Raw genomic sequence first — 27801 nt, forward strand, 5'->3', positions numbered from 1 at the left:
CCAGATAGATAAAATATACTGAATTTGTACAAGGTTGAAGTTGTTATAGCTTTAAAAAAATAAATGCAATAATTATTACAAGGTGAGTCACATCTATTTTCTATCTTTCTATGTAGTGATGTGTGTATGTGTATATGCACAAGGTGGTGGCGTTGTGGTTTTTTGTGCCTTGTTCATTTAGTAGTAGTATTTCATATGCAAGGAATGTGACTAGTCTCAGGCTTTCCAGCTAATGAACTTCTGTGCTGTGTAATACAGGAATGGAGGTTATATAATTGACAATTTGTCCCTGTCCTGCATACAGTTTAGCAATTAGAGGGGGTTGCAGCATCTGTCAAACAAGGAGAGGCTGAGCGAGCTGCGATTTTCATCACTGAGGAGAGAAGGCTGGGGGGAATTTCAGTAATGTCTATAAATGTCTGACAGGAGGGCGTGGGGTGGAATCAGGCTCTCTCCTTGGTGGTGAGCAGCGGAAGGACAGGAGTCAACAGGCACAAACTGAAATATAAGAAATTTCCTTTAAACGTAAAACTTTTTTGCTGTAAGGGTGATTGAATGGTGGAACAGGCGGCCCTGAACTGCTATGGAGTCCGCATCTTTGGAGATGCACAAAGCCTGACTGGGCACAATCCTGAGCAACTTGCTGTAGTTGACCCTGCTTTGAGCAGAGGCGTTGGACGTGGCGATCTCCAGAGGTCCCTTCCAACCACAAGTATGCTATGATTCAAATGGCATGAGATGCCTTATATTTCACATTTTCAGTGTAGGCAGCAGATAAGCCCTTCGTATTTTAGTAACAGAACAGCTAATAAGAAGGGCATGATTCTTCATTCTACCCAAACTGAACTTTATTTAAAATATCTGCCACAAAAGTTATCTTGTCTGGGCACCTCTGTCCAGAAGTCTGGGAGCTCTTGGCATGGCTGCCTCACAAATAAAGAGAAAAGGAGTCTCCACCTCTCTGTATCATGATGATGCATAACTGTTAGACCCTTATCAGGTCCTAGCAGGAGATAAGTACTACCTCACAAGTATTTTATGAAGGATAAAAGTACTTTATAAAAGATCTTTGTGTAAAATGAGTTGTTTCTCTTCCATACATGTTTATCCTCTCCATTGCTCCAAGTCTCTTTTCTAAGCTTTCACTTGATTAGTCATCCTATTTATCCCTTCCTCTATTAAAATCATACATATGTTAGAGGTTAGCCTTTGGCAAATGGGTTTTGCCTAAATGCACGATCAGAGGGTTCACAGGGCAAACAGCAGCAGCAGAAGGATGCTCCTCTTAGTTCAGAAGTTTTAACCTCCCAGTACAAGAGAAGAAAAGGAAGTTTCCATCTTACTTGGCAAAGTTTCCTTTTTCTAAAGCAAGTATTCTTATCCCATTTGATTAAAACCTTTTTTTATGCATCAAGAAAAAATAAGGTACTTAAGTTTTGGGTTTGGTTCTGTGCAGGAGATCAAGGTTTTTTTCTTGCTATTTGCAATTTGTTTAGCTGCAGTAAATCCCTGCTGACCTTGAGTAGCCAGTACATCTTTGAAAAAGTGCAGTCATCTTCTCTCTTTTAGGTGGAAGTCATCTTTGTCTCCTTTTTAATGCTCAGGATATCTACTTCTTTAAAAGCCCACTAGTGTAGGAGTTAAAATGAATTTGTAAATTGGTAGTAGTATATATAAAGTTCTGTGGCTAATTTGCTTTCAGCTTGATTTATTGATAGTATCTGTCCTCCAGTGGAGCTACACACAAGTAACCTCTTCCATATCTGCTTGAAGTAGGGATACATCCTTATGATACACGTCTTCTGTTTTGCTTTTAATGATTTATCTTTATCCTCATACAAAATTGTTTAAAACACCCCTTTTCTCTTGAGTTAGCAACAACTTGTCCTTGCCATAGATCTGTTTTTCCTTAATTTTTTGGCTTGGGACTATATACCCAGTTAGCTTTAGTGTAATTATTTTGTTTGTGCTTTAAAGTTTGTTCTGCTTTGCTGTCTCAAGCTTACCTTTAGCTTTCGTTACTTTTTATAAAACTCATGACTTTTTGACATATTTTACTCAATGCATTGTAGATTGATTTTTTTTTTTTTTTTTTTTTTTTTTTAATGTCCGAAAGAAATTTGTCTTTTTGGTTCTCACATTCTTAACACGCACACACATGCAAACTTAAATGTACATGTGTATATATAGGTAAGCAGGTCACTCCCATGGCTGTTGGGCAACATGATTTATTAAAGTATTGAAGATACCAAACACGTCACTTTGGAGTACGTACTGTGTGGAACAGGAGAGGTGTAGTCTCATAAATATCTTTCAGATCCTGTTCTGAAGAGCTTTGGGAATGGTCGTCTTTTTAGAAGCACAAGTATCTGGACTTGGCGAGGAGCCTAATGTGTGACCTCAGTGAAGTTCGCCTCTCAATCTCTTCTGCAACTTTAAAATAACTCCTTTCTTCCTAAAGCTATTAAGAATCACTTTTTTTTTTCTTAGGGATGGGGGAGGGGGGGGGCTAGGAGAAAGTTGGGCTTGGTAGGTGTTAGATGAATTCTGTTTAAAATTGTACACCAACCTGCCCTCGAAGACAAAAGGAAAGGGTATTTACTGAATTATCCTTGATACTACTTCTGCCCTGGAGTGCGGTCATGGAATGGCTTCTCTGTATCAGCCTTTCCCCCTTTTTTTTTCTTTTTTTTTTCTTTTTTCCTTTTTTAGTCATAGATGGAAGTAGCTGCACAATTCTAAGTCTGTCTGAAACCTTTTGTCTTCTACAAGGCCACTGAATGCTTCAGTGTTGACTGAGTGTTGTTGATATACCTTTCTGTCTAGGAGCCTGTATCTTAAAAATGCTTCTTTTTCTTTTAAATTATTTAATTCCTCTCCGTCTTCTCTGTGGTTTTAGATTGTTTCTTTTTTTGGTAATCCACTGAGTATTGCTGCCTATAGCAAGAAATGAACTTATTTAGACAGTTTTGACCTTGCAACATGAGAAAATTAATATCCAGGTTACTTTTTGGTTTTCTTAGTATACTTTGTTAGTTTTTTGTTTCCTTTTACACCTCCTAACCCCAACTTAGCCATATGAGCAGAAGTGCTGTTTAGTTGGAATTCTGCTGTATGTAATTCACCTATTTCCATCCCTAGATGTCTTGATTCTTAAGTAACACCTAGTGTTACTCTTCAGATTTTACCGCGATATAGAAACGCTTTCTAAACTTCCAGCTGAGGGGCGATAGCATCTTCTGTACCTTTGCCTGTGGAAAATTCTTGAATGCATCTTGTTAAAGTGGCAGAAATATACCGGCTAGTCAGTAATCAGTGTTGTGGACAAGAGGAGAAGAATCATGAAACTCAAAAGAACCTGTCAGAATTTTCTCCCCTTTCTCCCATGTAACTGAAAGGCTTCTTGTTTCTTTCTCTCCCTGATATCTTTTTTTTTTTTTTTCTTTCAGGCTTAATAGCTTGTTATTCTACATTAAAATTATGTCTATTTTTGTCTGTGTCAGATTAGGCCAGTAGCTTTGGGCAGCTCTCCATTGTGTTCAGTTTAATATGAATTTTAATTCGTATTCCATTACGAACTGATGTTGGCTTTGATGGGAAAAGGAAGAGTTTGAAAATAAGTGTTTGCTGCCCTAAGAAAAAGTCTAATTCATCCAGGGTCTTTCTCTCCCTTAAAGTAACCTGTGATAGGTGTTGAAGTAGGTACCATAATGTATTTATAAAGCAGACTGGAAAACTTGAGCTTTTTTCAGAATGTACCACTTCAGTGCGGAGTGTTTTATTCTGTATGACGCTTTGGATTTGTTTTAATTTATTTGAGTTTGAGGAGTATGTACCTTGCATGCTGTGTTCACACACCCACCCCCTCCCTAGCTTGAATTATTAAATTTCTTTCCTCTTTTATTTGGGAATGAAAGGCTGAGAGATGATCATTCTTCTTCATGCTATCTGGAAACTTTCCAATTCTTTGTTTTCGTCTCTTACAGTATTCTATAGCTTGTATTTACTTTTTGTTCTTCTCTTCTGTTTCTGTCCTTTTTCTTTTTTTTTTCTTTTTTTTTCTTTTTTTTTTTTTTAAATTTTGCTTGATTTTATTCTTGGCAGCACTTTTGTATCTGTATTTCGCTGCCACTAATCCTTCTGCCACCCATCTTTCTGTGTCCGCTTCAATCAACTCTCACTTCTGCTGAGGATTTGAGAGATCTGATTTCTGAGATGAATTTGCCAAGATACTCCTCTGCTGTCAAGGATGCTTCTGTTTTGCTCCTTTGTTCTGCACACTTTGCTTTCCAGCAGAGCAGCTCTTGAGTTTTGAGTACAATTATGAGTTACGGTCTTTCAGTGAGAGGTAGTAATTTTCATTTGGGTCTCCTTTAGCTATCTCATAAAGAATGAAAAAGGTTTTTCAGAGCAGCTCCTTGTGGGAGCTGGAGCTTCAGTCAGCTCTCTCCTTTTCTGACCTTATGAAGGTTGCTTGACTGACAGGATATTTTTAGCTTCCATTTTTCCCATTCCCATTATTGTATTATATTGTTCAGGATCTGTGCCAAGCAAATCATTGTGGAGTTCCTGAATCTCCCCTTTTACATTTTTTTTAAATACTGCAAATTAATATGGAGAGTCCTTTGATGTTTAGAATTTCTTAAGATTATTTAAAAAACATCATTTGTGTTTCAGAGAGAGCTCCTCAGTTATTTCCTTGAAGCTTCTTGTGTGTAAATTATCTGGGCCTCTCCTTTGTAAAATACTCAATTTTATCAGATACTGGTTTGGTGTTTTTGCAGACAATTTTTCTCTTCCTTTCATATGCATTTAATGAAATGGATTTGTATTCTTTTTCCAGTTACAGAACAATCTTGCTTTTTCTTCATATTTGTTTCATGGCTTACTCTTTACCTGTGTCATTGAAATTCAAGATTTTTTTTTTTTTCGTTTAGTTTCCCTGCTGCTTATGGTTTAGTCACATTTACCTCTTGTTTCATTGCAGAATATCTGTAGTGCTGTTTCTTGCCTTTTTTTTATCCAGGAGATTGTCCCTGAGCACTATGCAGTCAAAAGGGGGATCTTTTATTTGTGGTTTTCCCATTATCCTACAATCAAAAGAAGTATATGACAGACCTGTCTGGGATTGTAGTGACCTACCAGGACTGTATTTGGAGAGGGCTAAAGCATGTGCTTTCATATCTAGGAGCTACACATTTTTGTATCGTGTACTATCCTACCTGAGAACAAGAGTTAAACTCGGGACTTATATCCTTGTGCAGTACTACCCAGTGCAGGACTTGTCTTCCAAGTTCAGAATGATGATGTAAAGTTAATCATTTGTGTTACAATACAGTTAAATGTTGCTGAGTTTTACTGTGGCAAGAAGGTCAAAGATACCGAACCTCAGATTTAGCCTCTCTTTCTGATTCTCTTTGTTACAGGCATCACTACAATTGGAAACAGTTATTAATACTTGTGCTGTGTAAACGTTTTGTGCCTTGTGACCATCTAACAACTCGGTTACTTGGTAAAAACTGGTTTGAATTAAACAGGGATGTGCCACAAAAATGTATTTGAATCAATTCAGCATTGTGGAAGCATAGTAAAAGCCATTTTGTTTTGTAAATTTAGCTGACAAGTTTAAGATGCCTGTTGATTTGGATTTCCCTGTGAATGTTGGGGGCAGAAGAACTGTCAGGTAGCCTGGAGGAAGACGTAAAATTGGAGGGTTTCTCATGGATTAAGATTGCTCAATATTTTGACCTGTATACTTGCTGTGTACAACCAAAACTAGGACTTTGTTGTAGTCTTCAGTTTTTGAGGCTAGTGGCTCAATTTTAGAAGTACTTTGCCATTCAATCCTCATTAATTTCTAATCATCTCTGCCAGCTTTTTATAAGGTGTGAGGGGGTTCATGCAATTTGCGCTGCTAGGATGGCTTGAATGATTTGGCTATGTTCTGACCAGAAGTAGCATCAGTGTTACAGGTTTCTTGAAAACTAGTTCTTTGAATTTACAGTATTGAGTAACACATGGAAACTGTCTGTCACTTTGTATCTAAGTGTATTGCTGAGCTTATTGACGTTGGGAACACTTGTTTGCGTTTTCTTGTTACATACTTTGAGTTGCTTCTGTTTCGTTTTGTTTCCTGCAGTCCGGAACATATCACAAATTGATAAAATATTTTACTGTGTTTGAAGTGCCTAAACTTAGACAGATAGCATCTTCCTTGGGAGGCTTTGAAAAGTAGCTACCTCTCTCGCTTGCTGGGAGCATTTTTATTAGACAACTTAAATGTAGGTACTGAAGAAGGACAGATAGAGATTAGCAGAGGGACTAAAAGTATTGATGCTTCTTTTTTCTTGCCTATGCTCCGCTTTTTTCCTGGAGGGCTGGGCAAGCTCATAGAGTTTGCATGCTGCTTTCTCTCACGGTGGTAATTCTTCCCACCTTGCACCGAGAACAAAGCCTAAGTACTTTTTCATCATTTTCTCAAATACAGAGAAAATTAGTATCATCTCACACAATAAAATAGGTGAGCAGTGAACTTTACTGCAGTACAGGAAAGAGTGAGGTCTGTACGTGGTGCTCAGGGAAGAGCACAATGTCTGTGAGGACAGTGTTACTTAGGAATGGCTGTAGAGCACACTGCTCGTACCTGCCTTTCTCCAAACGTAGAGCCAGGGGCTAGATATTCTGGGTAAACTCCAAGCTTGTATGGCATAAGCTTATATGAAGCTGTAATATTGACCACTGAAGATCCTTAGAAATCTCACAGGTATTCGTCCTGCTCTTCAGCCTAATGCCTCCCTCAGGTTTGCTGGTATCATTCCTTGATTTATGGCCTAAATTGCAATGTGTCTGAGTGCTTTTATACAGCAAATGGTATTTCATCTTTGTGATTGTTTTATATCAAAGATGCTATTTATGGTACTATAATTTAATCAACTTAAAAGCAGAAGGATTAGCATTTGCTTCATTACAGAGTTTGGGTATGTGAATAGAAGTTTATAAACTTGACAGTATTTAAGTGTTCGTGTCTCTTTAGTTGTGGGTGTAGATTTAGTCTCCTAATTATAGTACTCTTCTAGGAGGGGCAGATCAAGTGAATCACTGTTCTAGGGCTTTATATTTTTTGTCCCACTGTCTAAGGAGGAGTGAAATTCCTCTGTATACTTTTGTATTCTGAATATTGCATGAGGTCACTGCACTGAAATTCTTAATGTGGAAATGATTTATACCGTTTGGTGACTGCTTTGGTATTGCTAATTGATAGGTGACAACAATGCGTTCTTTAAACTGACATTACTGGTTTGAATGCTGATATGTTAAATAATTTCTAGTCTGAAGATGGTTTTTGAAATAAAATGGTTTACTGACCATTTTTGATGAGTAAACCTTGTAGGAAAATGTAAAATGAATGTCATTGATGCAAGTAAAGACTACCTACACTTGCAGAAATAGTTTTTTAAGAGGAATGATAATTTTAAGCAAAAAATCCCAGTGTCAACAAAAGTGTACCTACAAGTTGCTTAGTCTTCGTCGTTCCATTCAGTCTTGTTTTTTCACTTTTGTTCTTTCTTGATAAAATTCTTAATCCTATGTTATGAGCAGTTTAGAACAAGTCTTGAAAAATGCTGCCCTCTTGAGCAGATTTATTGGCTGGCAGGGCGGGGATTGAACAAAAAAAAAAGCAAACCTTCCCCGTTCTGCATCTACCGAAATACATAATCTCTGAGTTTCACAGTTGTGAGAATATAGATGGAGAAAATACAGCTTGAAAAGTCTCAAACTTTCTTCCTGTCCAACAGTTGACTTAAAATTATCTTCAGTATATTTGGAGAAAATAGTAGTAAGTAAAGAAAAATTGAGTGGGAAGGAGAAGACCTTAAAAGACAGATATAATGCAAGTTTCAGGGGTTTTGTATGGCATCATTGCAGTGGGTAAGCATTGCACATTAGTTTTTGGTTTTCTTTAAAAAAAGGTTAATTCATTGACCCGTGAGCTGCTATTAAAACATGCAGATATATTTGCTTTTTCCACTAATGTCTGTTTTGTGTCCAAGCACACCCACCAAGTACATGTCAAGCAACAGATGTGTCCATGCTATGATGTTTGTTAAATAGGAAGTGATTATATTTTTAAAGAATACAATTTGTAGCATTCTCTGAAAGATGGTGTTATCAATGTTCATGTACCTTAAATATCTGTATGATCTGAATTATACAGGTTTCTGTAATCCCTTCATGATGCTGATTTTGAACATGCAGTTGATGTAGCCCAGCTACATTGGAATTATTTTCTAATAACTCCTGACTTCCAATAAAGCAATGGACATCAAAACAAATTTATGTTACTGTATAAATCTATCGTGCACCCATATCTTAAATACTATATGGAATTCTGTCGTGTTTTGCTTTTCTTACCCTCCCTCTTCTCAAAGTTGCAGAAGAACTAGGAGGGACAGAGAGTCACAACAAGGATCATCAAATGTAGGGACAATTTTCCTTCAAAAAACAATATTATCTACTTGCCTTTCAACCTAAAGAAGAGGTGACTAAGAGGAAGCTGTGGCAATAGTTTGTAGAATGTGTTTAGGAGGCAACTGTTCAAAGGAGGTGATTGGTGACAGCTAATGTGGCTTTACTAAGGGCAAATCGTGCCTGACAAATTTGGTGGCCTTCTATGACGGGGTTACAGCATTGATGGATAAGGGAGGAGCAACTGATGTCATCTGCCTTGACTTGTCCAAAGCTTTTGGCACTGTCCAGCACGACAACCTTGTTTCTAAATTGGAGAGACATAGATTTCACAGAATCACAGACTGGTAGGGGTTGGAAGGGACCTCTGGAGATCATGTAGTTCAACCCCCCTGCTAAAGGAGGTAAATCTGACAGATGGACCACTCGATGGATAAAGAATTGGCTGGATGGTCACACACAGAGAGTTGTGGTCAATGGCTCAATGTCTCAGTTCCTCAGGGGCTGGTATTGGCGCTGTTTAACATCTTTGTTGACGACACAGGCAGTGGGATTGAGTGCACCCTCAGCAAGTTTGATGGTGACACCAAGCTGTGTGGTGCAGTCGACACACTGGAGCGAAGTGGGGCCATCCAGAGGGACCTTGACAGGCTGGAAAGGTGGGCCCAGGCCAATCTCATGAAGTTTAACATGGATCAAGAGCAGCCCTGAGGAGGAGGACTTGGAGGTACTGGTGGATGAAAAGCTGGACAGGAGCCAGCAATAAGAGCTTGCAGCCCAGAAATCCAATTGCATCCTGGGCTGCATCAAGAGAACTGTGGCCAGCAGGTCGAGGGAGGTGATTCTGCCCCTCTGCTCTGCTCTGATGAGACCCCACCTGCAGTGCCGTGTCCAGCTCTGGGGCCCCCAGCACAAGAAAGACATGGAGGTGCTCGAGCAGGTCCAGAGGAGGGCCACAAAGATGATGAGGGGGCTGGAGCACCTCCCCTGTGAGGACAGGCTGAGAGAGTTGGGATTGTTCAGCCTGGAGAAGAGAAGGCTCCGGGGAGACCTTCTGGTGGCCTTCCAGTACTTCAAGGGGGCCTACCGGAAAGGTGGGGAGGGAATTTGAACAGGGAGTGTAGGGATGGGATGAGGGGTAACAGTTTCAAACTAAAAGAGGGTAGCTTAGAGTAGATATTAGGAATAAGTTCCTCACTGTGAGGGTGGTGAGGTACTGGCACAGGTTGCCCAGAGAAGCTGTGGCTGCCCCCTCCCTGGCAATGTTCAAGGCCAGGTTGGATGGGGCTTGGAGCAACCTGGTCTAGTGGGAGGTGTCCCTGCCCATGGTGGGGAGGTTGGAACTAGGTGATCTTTGAGGTTCCTTCCAACCCAAAACACTCTATGATTCTTCCAATACAAGGACTGGGAGGTGTCAGAAAAGGTTGCTGGGATGCAGGTTCAGAATCAAACAGCAGGAAATGCAGCTTCATACTTTTTGTGGGTAGCTGGTGAAACTCCTCGTGTTAGAATGTTCTGGGTGTTAAAAGGGCCAGATAATGACTGGAGAAATGCCATGAAGGAAAATGGATATGGAACAAAAAAATACAGAGATCTCGCTGCTGACTCAGACACAAATGGTGTGAAGCTGGACAGACATTTGGTAGTGGTGTTGTGGCTTGCTTGGTTCATAAATTCCTCCCTATGCATCTCTTACTCACTGATTGATGCAAGACTGAATAGATCTTTTTGGATTGATGTGGTACAGCCACTTTTTTTTTTTTTTTTCTGAGATTTCAGTTAGTGTTTCAGTTTGTGGTTTTTATGTTCTGGGGAGACTTTTTTTAAGATCGTAAAACTTAATTTTTTATTAACTAGTTATCTCACAACAACTCTTTAAGTCATAGTTCAAGCCTTTAAGTTAGGTGAGTTAAATACCATCTTTTAAAGTTTCAGATTTAGTGATCTGGGGATGCTTCTTATTCAGCTTGAAAAATGTTGAGGAATGATTAAATGGTAAAGTATACAAAATCATTGCTTAAGAGGGATATCTGTATGCTATGGCAAGGAATCCTAAGCAATGAAAACTACAGTTTTCTTAAGCAAAACTTTTGACTTTTGAAAAAAGATTTTGCATGCTTGTATTTTTCTAGTGATCCTTTCAGTTGTTTTGGTGGAGGAACTTAGACTCGCAATGTAAAATTTCTTACAGTTGAGTAGTAGTAATGATCCCAATGCCAGGAGGAAGAAGGAAGGCTTGCAAGAAGTCTGACCTAGAAATGTGGCAAGAGGAGAAATGCGAAAAGCCATGCAAGAGTAAATAAGGTCAGGGGGGAGCCATCCTGGAATGGCAGAGACAGCAGCTTAAGGGTTTTTGCACTTTGCCCGTAATATTTCTAAACAGCCTTCAGTTCTGTGCCATTCTCTTCTGGCCCTGAAAGTAAGCACAGGTCTTGGATTTGTGAATAGATTAAGCTAATACTATCTTCTTTTCATGTCTTCGAATAGCGATTAAGGTTTTAAAGTTAAATGTATGGAATTTAGGAATTACTGGAATGAATTTTCTTTTAGCTGAGACCGATATATAACTGCACTAGGGTGTAGGCATTAATTATTTCATCTCATACTGTTTCTAAACTGGGACAGCGTTTAGCATGCGGAAAGTAGTGAGCTGCTCCGTATACCTTTTCCTTTTCTTCATTTAATGTGGAACTTTAAGCCCATGTTAGTACCCACCATGTGAAGCCAGCATAGTTGCAGAATATTTGGTTGTCGTCTTTTCGTGCTGGTCATTCCCCCTTGTCACGCGACAGTGCCTTCAGCTGCCTGGTGGCTGCTCCTCCAGGGCTGGGCTCTCAGGGCTGGTGGTGTGCTGCTCTGTCACAAGGTGGAAAAGTGGGACAAAGAGACCTGCCTGAGGCAGCGTGTTGGGTTTGTGGCACCATCACGAGGAAACCTGAAGATTTCCTAAATCCTGTGAAGTTGTCCCCCTATGTAATTTTTTTCCACACTGGCTTTTCAAAAGGATTTCATATCACTTAATAATCACTGCTGCTGGTTAATACCCATGTCTTCAAGTCATCACGCAGCCCATAGGGACCTGCTGCCATTCAGATTATCTCACACTCCAGGTTTTGGTGGATTGCGTATTTATGTATTAGTTTGGGTCTGATTCAAATGAAGTAAGTCCTGACTAAATAGGTTAATAAACTCATGAATGCATGTCAAAATGTTTGCTCTGTTTTCTCCCAAAGTGTTCAGACTGGAGTGACAGTGGCTTTCTGCTTCCCTGGAAAGTGTATCCACCAGACTGGCTTTTAGACACGTTCCTCTGTTTGCTGAGGTCTTTTTCTCAAGACATTCAAGGTCTGATGTGCAAGAGCTTCTTTTCTTGACTAAAATTTGAATGAGCTTAGTTGCTGTATGATTTTTTTAGGGTTTTTTTTAGTGGTAACTATTTAAAGAATTCAAATTAAGACAGAAGCCGGTCATTCTTGTTTACTTTTAAAAAAAATCTTCTGAGAGGTATAAAATTCTAGCCATACAAATTCTGCTAATTGGCTATGCTGCTTTTACTTTCCAAAACAAGCAGCAATTCCTGCTTTGGTTTGCTGGTGTTTTGAGATACCCTGTAATCTTAGTTTTGTTGGGGGTGGGTGTCTTTCTATCTGTGGGATTTATTTTTTTTCTGTCTAACTCTGTATTTTTTTTTGTGCATTTTAACAGGTGCGCGCAGTACTTGTTAGGATAGAAAGTAACGCAGAATGAAAAGAAGCAAGGGTGAGGCTTTTATTTGACAGAAAAAAAAAGCTGAGGAGGAAGTTCACTGCTGAAAGGGTTATTGTAATCAAGTTTATCATGGGAGCTTGCTGTTGTGTAACAGAAACTCTAGCTTGTCCATACCTGTCTTTAAGCATTACTTAATGAAGAAAGAAAACAAACCTACCAAAATATTTATGAAATTCAATGAAATTTGTTCCCAAACTCCTAAATTTCAATACATTATGACAGTTCAACTCCTTATTGGATTACTCTCTACATTTATAGGAAGACTACATTTTTTATAAAAGTGGTGTTTGTCAGAGTTAACTTCTGAGCATGAACAGGCTAACGCTCAAGCACGTGTCTCTGTTGGTTTAATAATATTGAAACTCATTTATTCAAAAAAACACTCTAGCCAAGAATCATGTGATGAAAAAATGTCTTCCTCTGAAAATAGCCTATTAAAAGATCTGCTATGCATGCAATGAAAATATCTTATCATCTTTTTTTTTTTTTCCTAGTAGAGTAGTAGTAGAACATCTGTACTGGCTGTTCAATTAGCTTTTTCTCTTGTGTGTGGGTTGCTGGCTCATCCACATGCCATCTGGAATTCTTCAGTAAAAACTGCCTGTGTCAATTTAATGCAGTCTAATATCCTAGCACACCGAGATATTTTTTTCTCTTAAAAATGCATAAACATTTTTTATTGAGTCATCTTCTAAAATGAATCTCTTTTTGTATACAGAGATCCTTCTCACTTCCTCTGCAACAATGATCAGGAGTAATTGGGGATTTTAAGATGTGGTAGCTGTTTCAGCTGAAACAGTTATCAAAGGAGAGAGCAAGAGAGAGGCTGCCAGTGCGATGACTTCTATGATTTTCAAAATTATTATCTTGACTTAGTTTTTTCTTGTTTTCCTCTGCCCATTTGTTGCCAGGCAGATAACTCAGGCAACGTGTTTGCCTGTCTTCAAGGACAAATTGTTTTTATTTTCCTGTCCTAACTTTTCAGTTATCCTTTGTGCTCTATGGCAGCCTTGTAAACCAGCAACTTTAATGGCATGCTTGGTCTCTTTGTGCCTTTCCTGTGGAAGAAGTCTCACGAGCTGCATGTTTCTTAGCAGTTATCTAAATGGAGTTGTAGCAGTTTCATCCGTCTTTTGTTCTTCTTGTCATTTGGTTCCCTTTCAATAATTCCAGGCACACCCTCTCACTGTTACATCAGCATCTGTATGTGATTCATGGATATTGGACTTTGAAGAAATGTATCAGCTCTTTAGTCCATATAACAATGGCTGCACCCAGTCAGACTTGAGGCTCATTGACTGTTCTGGTCTCCTGTTTCTGATAGTGACCCAGGAAAGGATGCAGGAGCAGTGTGCAGTGGTTCTCCCCTGTATACTTTCACACTCACCAGCAGTTTACAAGTCTGGGACCTTTCTGTACAGCAGTGGTAATGGTGCTTACACTGTCATAGAATGGTTTGGGTTGGAAGGGACCTTTAAAGATTCCCTTTGTATACCCTATGCTCTGGCAAAGAAGGCAACATGAAGAGACTACACTGAATCTAACTGTGCAACAAAGTTGGCTATGTTAGGGTTTTTTTCCAGCTAGATTGGATGGCAAAAAAGCTTTAGTGAGTGGTGCTTATTTTTTAAAGTTTGTATTTGTAATAGTACACAGTGTTAAAGCACATTTAATTTGTGTGTGTTGGCTGTTGCATTAGTTTGCTGTGTTCCGCGTGGGATGGTGATGGTCCCCAAGAGGCAGACAGAGGTTAGGCAGCGGGAAAATCCAGTCATTTAAAAAATATACATCAGCAATCGTTGGTGTGTGTTTGTATGGGAGGTAGACAGATTGGTAGTACTGTGAGAGTACACAAAAACCATGGAAAAAAAAAAGTCAAAATCTTTAGTAATCTAGGAGTTTAGGCTTGCCGACCACATTAAGGATTAGTACGTAGCAATTGGTTTACAAGGTCATTTAATTCAGTTTTAAATACTAATTTGGTGTAAATTTCACAGCTGATAGTTATTGTCTTTACTGTCAATTCTTTTATGTAACCTGCGTGCACTGTGGCTGGCATTGTCCCACATCAGGCTTATGCTGCAGATGACCAGATATATCTGAACCAGTTGAGCAGCAGAAGCAAAGTGAGGTGAACTAGACTCCATAGAGCACTCGACTGCCATGCTTCTTGTTACCTGATTTTACCTTACGTAAATTTAAATTGGGTTCCTGGGAATGTGTGTTTCAATACAGGCTGCATTCAAAGGTGTTTACACACATTAGGGCATCCATTTGGTTTATTACTTTTACAATAAATATCTTTTGTTTTATGGACATGCCTTGCTTTATGCAAGGATTGAACCAAAATTCTGGATTGTGTTGCAAAAAACCCTTCTCCAACCCTCATAACTTGATGTTTTCCAAACTTTCAAGTTAAATTGCTTTCTTAGTCCATTTCCTGAGAAGTTTGGTACACTCTTTTTCAAACTTGGTCTAGGTTGAATTTATCATCTTAAAAATGATGAAGCCTTGCTGTTTTTTAGATAATTGCAAGCATGTCCAAACTCTAAATGTCAAAGATTGCAAGAGACCTACAAAAAGCTGATAATGAAAAAATGAAGTCGGACCTTATTAGATTGCAGTATTAAATGGTCATTAAAAGAATCATTTGGGAAAGATGTCCACTGCTGAACGTGAGCAGCACGGGTGAAAGCAGAGCCTTAAGAGAATGTGGAGACATGGGAAGAAAACGTTCCCAGGTTGGAAATTCACAAGAGAAGGATGATGAGGAAGGGAACAGTGTCTCTGAGCCCCATAATAAGAAGTTTCTGCAGTCCCAACCTACTGAGCTGCTGCGAAAAAAGTACTGAAGAGGAGGATGGAAAGGGGAAATATAAATGGGAGACTTAAAACGACTCTGTAATTTATTATTTTCAGAAAGAATGGAACATTGTAACAATAAGCTAAACTAACTGTGAATATCTAAGCAATGCCTGCTGGGATATTGTCCTGATACAGGAGAAGGAAATGGCCTATACGGTCATCTAAGAAAAGAATCGATCAGACCACATTTAAAACAAGAAGTTATGGAACCTGCAAATTAATCTAGAAAGCCAGCCAATGCATACTGTTTTCTCCTTGTTGATCAGCAACATTCTGATATTGTCCAAACAGGTAGGAGAGGCTGCAATCTTGGCTTACCCGAAACAATTACCTGTTACTGTGATCTGATTATCATGCTAATAGTTTGGCTCATCTGCTTCTGAAAACCAGCTTGTTCTTTTCTAATACAGGTGAAAAATTCCATGTAACTTTGAAAGATAAAGGCAACCGATTTAAATAGTCTAATGAATATTTATCATCATGAAAATCTTGTTCTAGACACTTTTTCACCGACTCAACAGTGTGTGTTTTGTTCTCCTGTGCTCAGCTGAAGTCAGGGCGGGGAGGAGGGGAGAAAAGAAAAAAGTATTTTCAAGGAGTACTAATCTTTTGTTCAGCTTTCTGGAGAAGACCTGAAGCTACCTTATTTGTCACATGTGGGAATAAGATACAAAGCTGTTAAGAATCAAGTTCTTGGTAAGCTCTGTAGCCAATCTAGACAAGTTATAGACTCTGTCAGTGTTGTTGACCAGTCTTGAAGAAATCCCAGCTTGCGAAACACCTGAAAGGGCTAGCATAACTTTAAAAGGATTTTCTGTCAGTCTTCCCGAGGTTAAGTGCCCTCAGGGGTTTGTAACCGAGTTTTATATGTGTCGCCTTTCCCAAGTTCTTGAAAGAGGGTAAGAGCTCAGTAACTCCGCGTGCTGATGGACAAGGGAGTTGCCTTAATATTTAGCACAGAAACACAGCTTGAAAATACATATCACACAATTTTTTAAATTTGATTGGATAAGTGAAAGTTCTGCTTGGAGAGTGTGTGGTGTATGATTTAACGCTGTCCCCTCTTGTCCAAGAACTCCTCCCTTGGGGTTTAATCATGGGGTGCTGGAGGCAGAGTTTTTTCACCTGAAGGAGGGAGGTCCCAGCTCTGGATCTTGCTTTCCTAGTTGATTTGCTGGTTGACTTTCAGTGCAACTTGTTTTATCAGGTTTTCTTCTGGCAGAGATGCATAGTTAGGTAGAAGGTGATAACTTTTGTAATTTTGAGGTTGCTTGTTTGCTGTATCTTGCTTTTTCTTAATGCTGTCCTAACATTTGCAGCATTGGTTGTGTGCAATTTGAGTGTTCTTTCTGTTTTAACCCTCTCAGTACACATGAAACTTTGCAGAATAAAAGATTTGTTGTATGAACACACAGCTCTTTCAGAATTAAACGGTATGAACGGGGTTTCTAGTGAGTGGTGAAAACTCAGTGCTTGATTATGGAAGTCAGTCTACAGACTCCTCAGTCCTCAGCCTTTTAGCCTTCAGCCCTTTGCTATGATGTGTCCTACCGAGATGTGATCTTGTGTTGGATCCAGCTTATGCTTGCAGTTTAGAGTTCAAGAGACTACTGTGTACTCCTGGAAGCGTGGCGTTTGGTTCAATTTACGTCCTCGTGACTCAGCGCTGTGTTGTAGAAACATGATTACTACAGTAAAAGTTTTTGAGCTTAGGCGGTTAAGCCCTGGAAAGAAGCAATTGATTTGGTTGACCTTTATGGTGTGTTAGTTTGCCCTTCCTAGATCTGCACATCCGAGTTGTGTTTACACCTCTCTGTGAACACACATCAACTAAGAACGAACGCTCTTTTAAAAACAAGCCAAGTGATAGCTCTCGGTAATAATTTTTATTTATCGTTTTTACACCACTTCCATATGCTCTTAAAAAAAAAAAAAAGCACGCATCAGTTGTCATTGCAAAGCAGAGCGTTTTCTAGCATTTTGAAAAAGAATCGAATTGCCTTCTCTAAATTGCAAACAAAAGCTTTGAAACAAAAGTCAGTGTTGGGCGTGAGGAGGGATGAATCACTAGTACCTAGGATAGGAAAGCTGTCTCCTTACCCTGATACAGTGAGAGAAGCTCAGGTACAAGGTGATACAGGTGTCTACCTTGAGTCCTCCAATTAAGAGCTATATACCTTGAAGTACCTCTGTGTTAAATTAGACTGGTCAGATAACTTCCTGGTAACAGTTTAATGTTTAAGAATGGGAAGGCTTCAAATGACTGAATTCCCAGTGTCTTAATTTATTTTCCTCTGTGATACATTATTAAGAAGCTATGAACTCAACTTTTCATTAAAGGGAAAAACATATTTCCTTTGTATCTAATTAGGAGTAGTATTTATGTAATGCTTTTATTTGAATTATCTGGGACTTTAATTTTTCTCCACATGTGCTCAAGAGAAGTTATATATGATTCAGATTTTATTCCAGGATTATTTAGGTATTCAGTCTAGCACTGCTTTTTTAGAGGAATGGAAAGTACTGTCAGCCTAGTCTTCTGTAGAAGTCTGGTAATGCGTGTTTTTCTTGTTTCTCAGGATAGTCCCGTAGCAGTCTAAGCCAATTTTTAACACTGTTTAGAAGATATAATGAACATGATACAACTTCCTAACTGTTACAAAAAGTTGGATGTGTAATAGTAAGTGACAGCAGAATTATTCATTTGCTTAAGCATGTGCTCACGCAGTTAAGCAAGTCTGAACTGCAGTCTGAGGGGAGATCATTTAAAAAAAAGAAAAGGAAATGTTGGCAGTAATTCAAAACAAGAAAATTTGAGCATTGGCTACATAGCTTTTACATATTAAAATAGATGAAACCAAACGATTGAATAAAAACACATTGTTTTAGTCTTACTGTTGTTGTAAACGTGATTGCTCTGTTTTTAATCTGGTCTATAAAAAAAACAGACCTGAATTCACTCTTGTTCAGGACAGTTTGAACCTGTGCACAAACTGTAAACTCCTGCTAAACTTCTGTTAAATGGAAGTACCTTATGCACAAACTGACTTGATAAAATATGAATACATGATAAAGTGCCCTGCTGAATTAGGACCGCCAACTAAAGCAGAAAAGGCTTTGCTTTTTATACATTTAAAATGGTAAAGTAGCCTGACCTCTGAAAGTTATTGCTTTAAGAGGTAAATTCAAGTAATCATTTAAGATACAGAGAATTAAGAATGTTTAATGAAACAGTTCAGGTATTAAGAAATGAGGGTCAAATCTTACAGTCCATACTTACGCAAACTTCAGGTCCTGCTGAGTTCATTATGACTAAGTATGTCAAAATCTGTCTGCAAGTTATATTTTCTTCTTAGCAGGAAAACCTCAGTAGAAATTGGGAGAACTTTCTTCATGCAGTCAATAGTTTTGAAAAGAGAATTGCAGGTTTATTTTCATTAATAAATATGCAAATATGGAATTAAATATTTTTTTAATTAAATGATATTAAAGATTCTGTGGATAGGTTCTAGAGAATGTGGGCCTGCTGCTGAATAGGAATGGGGACATGGTCACAAAGATCAAGGAGAAGGCTAAGGTGATGAATGCTTTCTTTGCCTCAGTCTTTGCTGATAAGCGTGGCCTTCAGCAATCCCAAGTCCTTGAAACCAGTGGGAAAGTCTAGGGGAAGGCAGACTTACCCTTGGTGGAGAAGGAGCCGGTTAGGGAATATATAAACAAACTGGACGTGTGAAGGTTCATGGGCCGTCAGGGGATGCTGCCACAACTGCTCAGGGAGCTGGCTGGTGTCATTGCAAGATGACTGTCAATAATTTTTGAAAAGCCATGGTGACCAGGGGAGTTTCTTGAGGACTGGAAGAAAGTGAACATCACCCCTCTCTTCAAGAAGGGCAGGAAGGAGGATCTGGGGAACTAAAGGCCTGTCAGCCTCATATTGATCACATTCTTGTTGATGAATATGATAAATAAATACATAAATACACATTGAGAAATAACCACAGACACCAGCGCATACTGGGGGGCTGACAGGCTGGAAAGCAGCTTTTCAGAGAAGGCCCTGGGAGTTCTGATGGACAAAATGCTGTGAAGATGGATGTGAGACAGCACTGTGCCCTTGTGGCAAAGACAACCAACGTCATCCTGAGCTGCATTAGGCAGAGCATTGCCAGCAGATCAAGGGAGGTGGTCCTTCCTCTCTATGCAGCACTGGTGAGACACATCTGGAGTGCTGGGTCCAGTTCTGAGCTCCCCAGTACAAAGGAGATGTGGACATCGTGGAGTGAGTCCAGTACAGAGCCATGAAAATGATGGAGTGAAGCATCTGACAAATGAGTGGAGGCTGAGAGAGCTGGAACTGTTCAGCCTAGAGATGGAGAAGACTTAGGGCAGGTATGATGTGGTACCTGCAGGAGGGTGCAAAGGATGAAGACCAGATCCCTCTTAGTGCTATCCAGTGACAGGATGAGAGGAAATGGACACGAATTGAAATACAAGAAATTCCATTTAAGCATAAGGAAAAACAACCCCTTTTTTCTTTTGTACAGTGAGGGTGGTGAAACTGGAGCAGATTTCCCACAGACCTTGTAGAGCTGCCATCTATGTAGATGTTAAAAATCTGACTGGATGTGGGGTCCTGGGCAGCCTGCTGTGGCTGACCCAAGCAGGGGCTTGGACCTGATGATCTCAAGCAGTCCCTGCCAACCTCCACCCTTCTGTAGTCCTGTGATCTCTTAGCTCTTTAGAGAGTTCACCCTCAATTGCACCTGTATTTGTTTTCCAATGCTCTTTCAATTTTGGAGCATCTGGAGACATACCAACAACTTCTCAAAAAGAGGTAATGGGTTGGTTGCAGGTCTGGAGCAACTTTCTGTTTGTTCCTTACGTATTTCATGGGCTTTAAAACTAGCACATGTTTCTCTTTGCAGTACTGCAGTCTGGCTCCATTCTTGCATGTGTGTTTAGTCATAGAGAGTGCTAAAATAGTCTATAAAAATAATTCCATATTAAATAATACAGAATTTAACATTTATAACTAATTTAAATCATTAACAAATATGATAACAGAGCAAATGTGTAACACCCTCTAACCCTGTCTTTCAGTCGTGGCCAGTATATGAAGAAGTATACAACAAAATGCTTGAGCTTGCAGTGTTTTTAGACCTGCCTCGTTTTCCAGATATAACAGACAGCTGCTTTCTTCATCCAGACATATTGTGCATGAAGTACTTGATGGAAGCTAATTTACCGGGTAAATATTTTCCCCAACCCAAACTGATAAAATTTTTCTTTGGTTTATTAAACTCTAGCAAAAAGACTTGATTTACTACTTTAAAAGTGCCTGCTCTTTTCCTTCTAATTTATATAAGCTTGAACTGAAAGATAATTTCTATAGAAAGCACTTTCATCAAACATTTGGAGTATGTGTTACAGGCCCAGGTATGCAGAGGCACTCTGGTGCTGGCTCTCTAAGGCTGTGGAGTAGATACTTCATTTCAAATCTTTCAGTATCCATGTGAACCAAGAGGCACTAGTTGAATTCACGTGATTTATTAACTTTAGCTAAGCGATTCATGAAGTTGGGACCTTAGCACTGGAATTGTCTCATATATAGACTGTATATTCTATAATATTGCATATTAGCATTAATTTCAATATTAACAAGTGATGCTGTGTGACAAATCAGCTGCTGCCTCACTGATTTCCAAATTAGTTTTGAAATCGTATATTGTGTAAATATGGAATATCCTAAAATTGTCTTGAATATTGAATTGCCAAAGATAGACCAATAATTCCTAGTATATGAACTGTTGGGCTACCATACTTGCTATCAAATACCGCTGTCACTGAAGATGAGTTACACAGACAAATAGCCTGTAAATTAATATTTTTTTTTTCCCTCAAAGCATTACAACAATTTTGGAATTGGGGTTTTTTATTGTCTTATTTTGCAACTGGTTATCTTGAATAAAGCTACTTGGCTTTTCTGTTTACTCACAGTTGAATGAAGACAAGATAACCAACAGGTTTAGTGCTAAAATTCCAGAGCAGAAATTCTAGTTTTGTAATTTTATGCTAGTGTTGTGATCCCATAGAGGATCACATGCTGTTCAGATTGTGAAGTATCAATTGAATCAAAGAAAAAGCTAGAAATCTGGCATTTTCAGACTTATTACAGAAAAATACAAAGCTAAGTACTCTTCAAAAATTACTGTGCAAGAGGAATATATTGTCTTTTACTTTTTCCTTGCAATTAAGCTTTTTATCATGTAGAAGCATTGTTTTTACAAATTGAAAAAAAGAGTACTGTTGTTGTCTAGCAACTCCTAGAAAAATAAATTAAACAATGAATTGGCGGTGTTTCTTAGGACACTAACTACTAATAAAAAGGCCATTATAAGTATCTGAAATATTTGTAAGTATTTATAAGTATTTACAGTATTTACAGTATAAGTATTTACAGTATTTATAAGAAAATTCGGTTTCCAGAGTTTGTTTAACTTTTGCTGTTATGTACAAGAGGATTAAAAATGGGTTCCTACTGAACTCTTTGTAAGCAGCAAGAGAGTATAAAGTATAGCTGGATTAAGGTTGTACTTAGTCATACGTTGCTAACCTTTGTGGAATCTGATGGTGATGTAATCAAGTCCTGTATTTCTTGTTGAACAGGAAAGGTGAGAAATTTGGGGGATTTGTAGATGTGAAAAATAAGCATAGAGTAATAAGAGACTGTATAGATGTCATATTGCTGCTCTTGGAGCTGTAGTGTTATCTTTTTGACATAACCCGTGCTAGTGGGTGCAATTAAGCTTTACTCAGTAAAGCCAGTTTTAAACTAGGCTGGGACTGTCAGTACCTCAGCCGGGTTTTGTCAGGGTAGCAGCAAGCGCTGCCCTGGCATGATTAGGCTGCTGTTCATACCCAACTAGTTTCTTTAAAACTAGCCCCTGTTCCTCTTTGCAGTACGGAATCCATCCTTGCATGGGTGTTTGGTCAACATGCAGGAAAAAAGTTGGGCTTTTGGGTTTTTTGAAACTATGTTTGTGTAGGTTTAAGATGTGCTTTCCCACAACAATGTTCAGGATGATCTAACAACATCATTCGAGTAACATCAAAACACTATTAAAAATGTGATTTTTTTTAAAATTTTTTTTTTAATTTCCATGTGAATAAGTAGTAAGTCATGACTGTTTTCCATGTAAGCATTGCCTAGTATTTTAAAAAATACATGAAAATACTTCTCAGCCTGAAAAAAAATGGTCCTAATGGTCCTAGCAGACCTAAACATTGTTTTCCTCAAATGAGCAACGTATTTGCACTGTGGAAGTATTTCTAGCTTGTCTCAATGTACTCATTTATATTTTTATTTACTTTAATCAGATGAATTGCATAATTGGACTTGTCGAGTGGTGAAAAAGGTCTGTATTGGAGAAGCGGATTTCCTGACTCTTGTGCCTGGAAATAAGTCAACGAGAAAAGTGAAATACGATGTTCTTGCTGCAGCAGTTATTGTAGTTGTGCTCAAATTATTGTTTTTATTAGATGATTACTATGAATGGTAAGTGTACAGGCGAATCTGTAGCAATGCCCAAATTTCAAATGGTGCAAATGATTGCCTTGGATCATTCTTTCTTTAGTAATACTAAATTTACAGTATTTGAATTTTGATTAAGTTTGGTAGCATAAAACATACAGCTTGAAGGCATTTTAGACATTAAATATTACTTATTTTTTAAAAATCATCAGTTTGAATCTGAAACAGAATAAAATTAGGGTGTCATTTTTGTCAGTTGTAGTTGAACTTCCTGTGAAAAGTGCAGTATTTGGATCTACAAAATAGCCTGTTGTTTTTTTTTTCAGGTTACTTTCAGACTTTGCTGAAGAAAGAAATAAAAATAACAAAGAAGGTACATAAATATTCCAGTAGAAGCAGTCTTATGATTTTGTGGATGAAATAAACTCTGTAATCAGGCTTACAAAGACTTGTCTTATTGATCATTAAAAAATGTTTTTGTCATTTATTCTTTTAGGGCAAATCTTTATTTAAAGAAAACAGTAGATCCTGTTCACGTAAAATCATCTCAGTTTACCTCCATAATTCTTATTGTACTGGGTAGGGGAGTTTGGTACACGTTTTGTTAAGTACCTTTCTGCTCCTCCTTGTGCATGTTTGCCTCTTGTTTTAGAATTTTATGCATGCTAGGTGAAGATGAATGGATATGTAGTAAAGAAGGAACGCACTTTGATCGTAAATAGCAGATACTTATTAGGGGCATTAAACCACGTTTATGATAAAATCCAAACTTGTTTAGTCTTGTTAAATAAAATGTCTTAGTGTGTAACATATTTCAGATGTAATCTTATTTTCTTGGTCCAAATAATCCTGAGAGTGTGGAAAAGCTAGCAGCAATTAAGATAGAGAAGATAATGGTGTGAACATGGTTCTTTGAGGGCAGAAAGACCAAATAAAAGATTAGAAATCTTCAGGAAGATGTTCCATGGCCTGATCCAGATCACAGTTGAAGATATGATCAAAGATGTGTTACGGTGGTTTAGCTTTTAAGCTTTCCATCCAGTTTTGGGTCCATTTTGACCATTCTGTTACTTTTTTAAGATTTAAGTCAATAATAAAATCTGCGTTAGCCGTGCATGAGCACAATTACTGCTCTATCTAGAGACAGTTGTCACTATTAACTGAAACCTAATTCTCATTTTCGAGTGGATACACAAACTTATTTTGGATTTTTTTTTTCCCCTTTTCGTTTCCCTTGAAAACTTGAAGTAACTAATAATGACAAGAGTAGAAGTTGTGCAACTGCTTACAATCTGAGGCTCAAAGCCATTAATGTCTTAATGGGGTTTCTCCCTTATTAATAAGTCTCGTTGCCGTGGGAATTAACGGCTCATTCTTTGTACACTTTTTTTTACCTGAAAATCTGCTGATGCAAAATGATCCATATGCTCTGTTACGTTGTCCCTATCCATAAAATGTTGGGGTGATGGTGAGCAGCTGCGCAGAGGAGCTGATGGGAGAATTTCTGTTAGAACACTGATTAGTGCCAGAGCTCAAAACTGCCTCTGGCATTTTCCCAAAGTTAGCGTGCTGAATGAGTAGTGGTTAATATGAGGTTTAAAGGTCCAATTTATGTTGACTCCATTCTCAATTTAACTATCTTTTCTCTGTTTTTTTTTAATTAAAAAAAATAGTATTTCAGCTCCTACAGTTTTTCAAGACAGACTGAAAGCTGTACATTAGATAGTTGTAGTTACCTAGTGTGTTTGTGTGTGTATGTTCTGTGAACTGCACACATACGTAGCACGGGTTTTGTTCAAATAATACATGTGATTGAGAGATGTGTGTGTGTGTGTGTGTGTGTGTGTCAGAGTTGTGTATTTCCAGTCAGCTCAGCTACATGAATATCAGATTAGCAGTACTGGTCAGGTAAATGGTTATTATAGTGTAGCATCATGTCTCTGACAATGGTTTTGCTTGTGATGGATGCTTAACTAATCATATGATGTTTAATAAAAATTTCTACCATCACCCTCCCCAAACTACCCTCCCAGCAGTACTTACTTAAACCTCTGGATTTAAGGAGTTCATGAAAGAAGTTGTATCCATTCCTTTGAATTTCAAGAACTACTGAAGGGTCTTTCATCCCTTTATTTGTCTGTTGTCTTTTGAGTCCATCTGTATTTCTAGCATCTAAGACATCCTATGACAGGATACCCTGAATAGGGAAAATGCAGATAATACAAACTATCTATCAGCTTGATTATAAGAACAAAATACATTCACCTTCAGAACAGTTTAAACAACTAGCTGGCAAAGCCTAAGCATGATGCAAGCATCGCATGCAGTGCAGCTGAGGTGATGGGGAAATGCAGAGCCTCGTTAATTCACAATGCAGATAATCCACCCACGGGTAATAAGAGTTTATTATGTTTTAAATATATAAATCTACACCATAGTTCTATTTGGAATTCTTATACTTACTGTACCTGGTTGGTCTATTTCAGTCCTGTGCCTCTTTGAGGCATTGATGAGAAATGTGCTGCTAGAATGCCATATACCTTAATGTTTTTGCATGTGCTGGTAAATATTTGTTCACATATCAATGAGTTAAGTTCCTGTGCTGAAAAACATGGGAGGCTGATACAAAGTGAATGCAATTGTCTAGGTTTCATGTAGCAGGACAGACAGTGGGAAGTTGATTAAACTGTTTGAAATTTTACATCTGAGCTTGTTTAGATCTTATTTGTTTAAACCTAAGCTTGATGTATAGTTTCATTAATCCCTTGAAGTCAACTTTCAAACAGTTGAAGGCCACTTCGCTGTGGAAATGTAGTTAAATTTGGTAGAGGAGGTAGTTTCTAGGCTTAACTTTCAGAAAGGAGGGAAAACATTTGAATTGTGTTAAATCTATGGAATCTGTTCTAAGTTTCTTTGCACTTCTTGTGCCATGCTGTTCTTCACTGCATTTCTGTGTTTCTCTTTCTTACAGAATTGTTAGATCAAGTATGTTTTCTTTTAGCACGTAGAATTCAGGATAGGTTTGTATACAGGTGGAAGATGCAGGGTCTAACTGTGTGCAGACCACTGCCTGTGCACTACACATTTCTTTCACTTCTTCCCAAACTAGAATATTTATGTTTTATTCAGGTGGTCCGTATTTTGAGTTCAAAAAGTGGTACAAGGTGATAAAATGTTCCTTGGATGTGAAGCAGAAGAAATTGGATGAGGAAAGAGCCAAGTAAGAGGTTTTTAAGTACTTTTTCTTTTTTAATGTAGACAGTTTTACGGGAAATCTTGACACACACACCCCCCGCCTCCCCAGAAGGTTAGGAACTGAAAAGGTTAGAAATTTGCTCCACATTTCCATCCATCAAGCTTGGGTGAATAGAGCAATTAAATCCCGATCTTAATTTTCTGTTTACACTCATAATGTTTATCTCGCATATTAATGCAATGCTCACTTTCTGTGACAAGTACCTTATACAGCTGAACAATTAAATGATTACAGTAAATCTAGGCTTACATGCCTCAGTTTGCCTACTCTGAAAAAAGACTTCCTAGATGAGTTGCGGGAACAGTGGCTTTTAATAGCACTAGTCATTAGACTATTTTGATTTTTAGTTTAATAGCTGCAGCAGTATTTCTAAGAAATTACTATTCTTTTACTTGTTTGCTCCAGCTTTCTTTTTCTTAACGATTCTTATATTTCTTACTGGTAGGTATCTGTGGAGGTGTGAAAAACCACTGTTTTATTCAGCAGAGAAGAAATCTAAAGTTCTTAAGAAAAGACGTGAGTAAACTTTGCTTCTTCCCAGCAACGCAGAAATCTGCTCCAACTTTTCCCATCGTAGAAAATCTGCAGCCCTGACTGTGATAACATTTACATCTTAAAATACTTTCTCTTCTCTTTTTCATCTCTGGGTACAATTAATGTAGTACTGTTTGGAATTCTTCAAGCAGACATTTTCCTCATGCTTAACTGACAGTGCCTTTGCTAGTCTCCCTAATGACCTACTGAACCACATCTCAGAATGAGTACTCTGTCCTCACCTTCACTGGTTTGTCAGCTGCCTTTATATAATGTTGGTCTTCCATAGCTTTCCTGTCCTTTTTTTTTTCCTTTACTTGCTCCTATCCTTTGGTAGACCTTGCATGTCCCTCTTCTCTCCCACTCCTTCTTGCAGTCTTCTGTAGAAAGTGAGGAGGGCTTGTCTGAACGTGACTTTACTTGAATAGCTAGCTGTATGTGGTCAGAATGCAGGTACATCTATGTCAGTAGCTCTAGAAGTACTTATAAGAAATTACTGGGGTTTATGTTGACTTCAAAGCAAACAGTCAAAACAACAAAACCCCTGCTTATCTGTAGAAATACAGAAAACCAGAATTTTATGCAACCAAATTAGGTCTGAAGTTCTTCATTCTACATTTAATAGCACCTAGTAAGCAGCAGATATTTGGAGAGAGATGTTAAGTGTGCTGAGTGATATTTTTCCCTTTATATGCTTCTCCCATTTCTGGAACTGACTGGTTCAGGGACTTCTAAACAAGTCGTATAATTTTATTTGGTCTGAATAACTCATGTTGGATTTCTCTTTCAAGAACGCACTTGGGGTTTTTTGAATGTTCTTCGAAATTTGGTAGGGGTCAAGTCATGTTTGGTCCATCAATCAAGTCATGTTCCATGGAAAAATATGTTTAGGTTTTTTTATTTCAAGCTGATCATTTGCTCAGATGCCCTTTAATTCCTGCGTTTATAAGAAAAAGTGAATAATGATTTATTGTTCATCATTTCTGTGGCACTCAAGATTCCTCCTCTGGCTCCGCTTCTCTTCAAGCTAGAAGAGGACCACTTAGATTACAGAGCTTCACCACTGGCTGTTGCAAGCAGGAATATCGCATAATGCCATTGTAACTGGGCAAGACTAATCTTAAAACAAATCTAAAACAGTAGAGACAAAGAGTGCTCTAGGACACTTAACATGCCAGATACAGGTTTTCAGAAACTTTCCTCAGCCTTTGGTTTTGATGGTAGATTTTAGTGTCCTCTTGAAAGATAAGCTTCCCCGTCCTAGCCTTACTTTAGGATGTCTTTTCTGCTTTTTTTTCCAGTTTATGAATGAGTTTATTCAGATAAGGTCATAAAAAGAAGTTGAAGCTCCAGCAACAGTGGGTTTTAACCTGCTTTTTGT

General features: G+C 38.4%; 1 protein-coding gene across 1 annotated transcript in view; it reads left to right on the top strand.

Moving 5' to 3' along the window:
* The window catches only part of TAF1B (TATA-box binding protein associated factor, RNA polymerase I subunit B), a 51793-nt gene that overhangs the window by 18898 nt on the left and 5094 nt on the right, over positions 1-27801 (top strand). The window contains exons 9-13 of the mRNA XM_086461568.1: positions 20200-20347; positions 22477-22654; positions 22957-23003; positions 25760-25850; positions 26332-26402. Coding sequence (XP_086317694.1) covers positions 20200-20347; positions 22477-22654; positions 22957-23003; positions 25760-25850; positions 26332-26402 — 535 coding nt within the window. The remainder of the gene's footprint in view (positions 1-20199; positions 20348-22476; positions 22655-22956; positions 23004-25759; positions 25851-26331; positions 26403-27801) is intronic.

Source organism: Leptosomus discolor, chromosome 2 (genome assembly GCF_034619465.1).
Source record: "Leptosomus discolor isolate bLepDis1 chromosome 2, bLepDis1.hap2, whole genome shotgun sequence".
Lineage (NCBI taxonomy): Eukaryota > Metazoa > Chordata > Aves > Leptosomiformes > Leptosomidae > Leptosomus > Leptosomus discolor.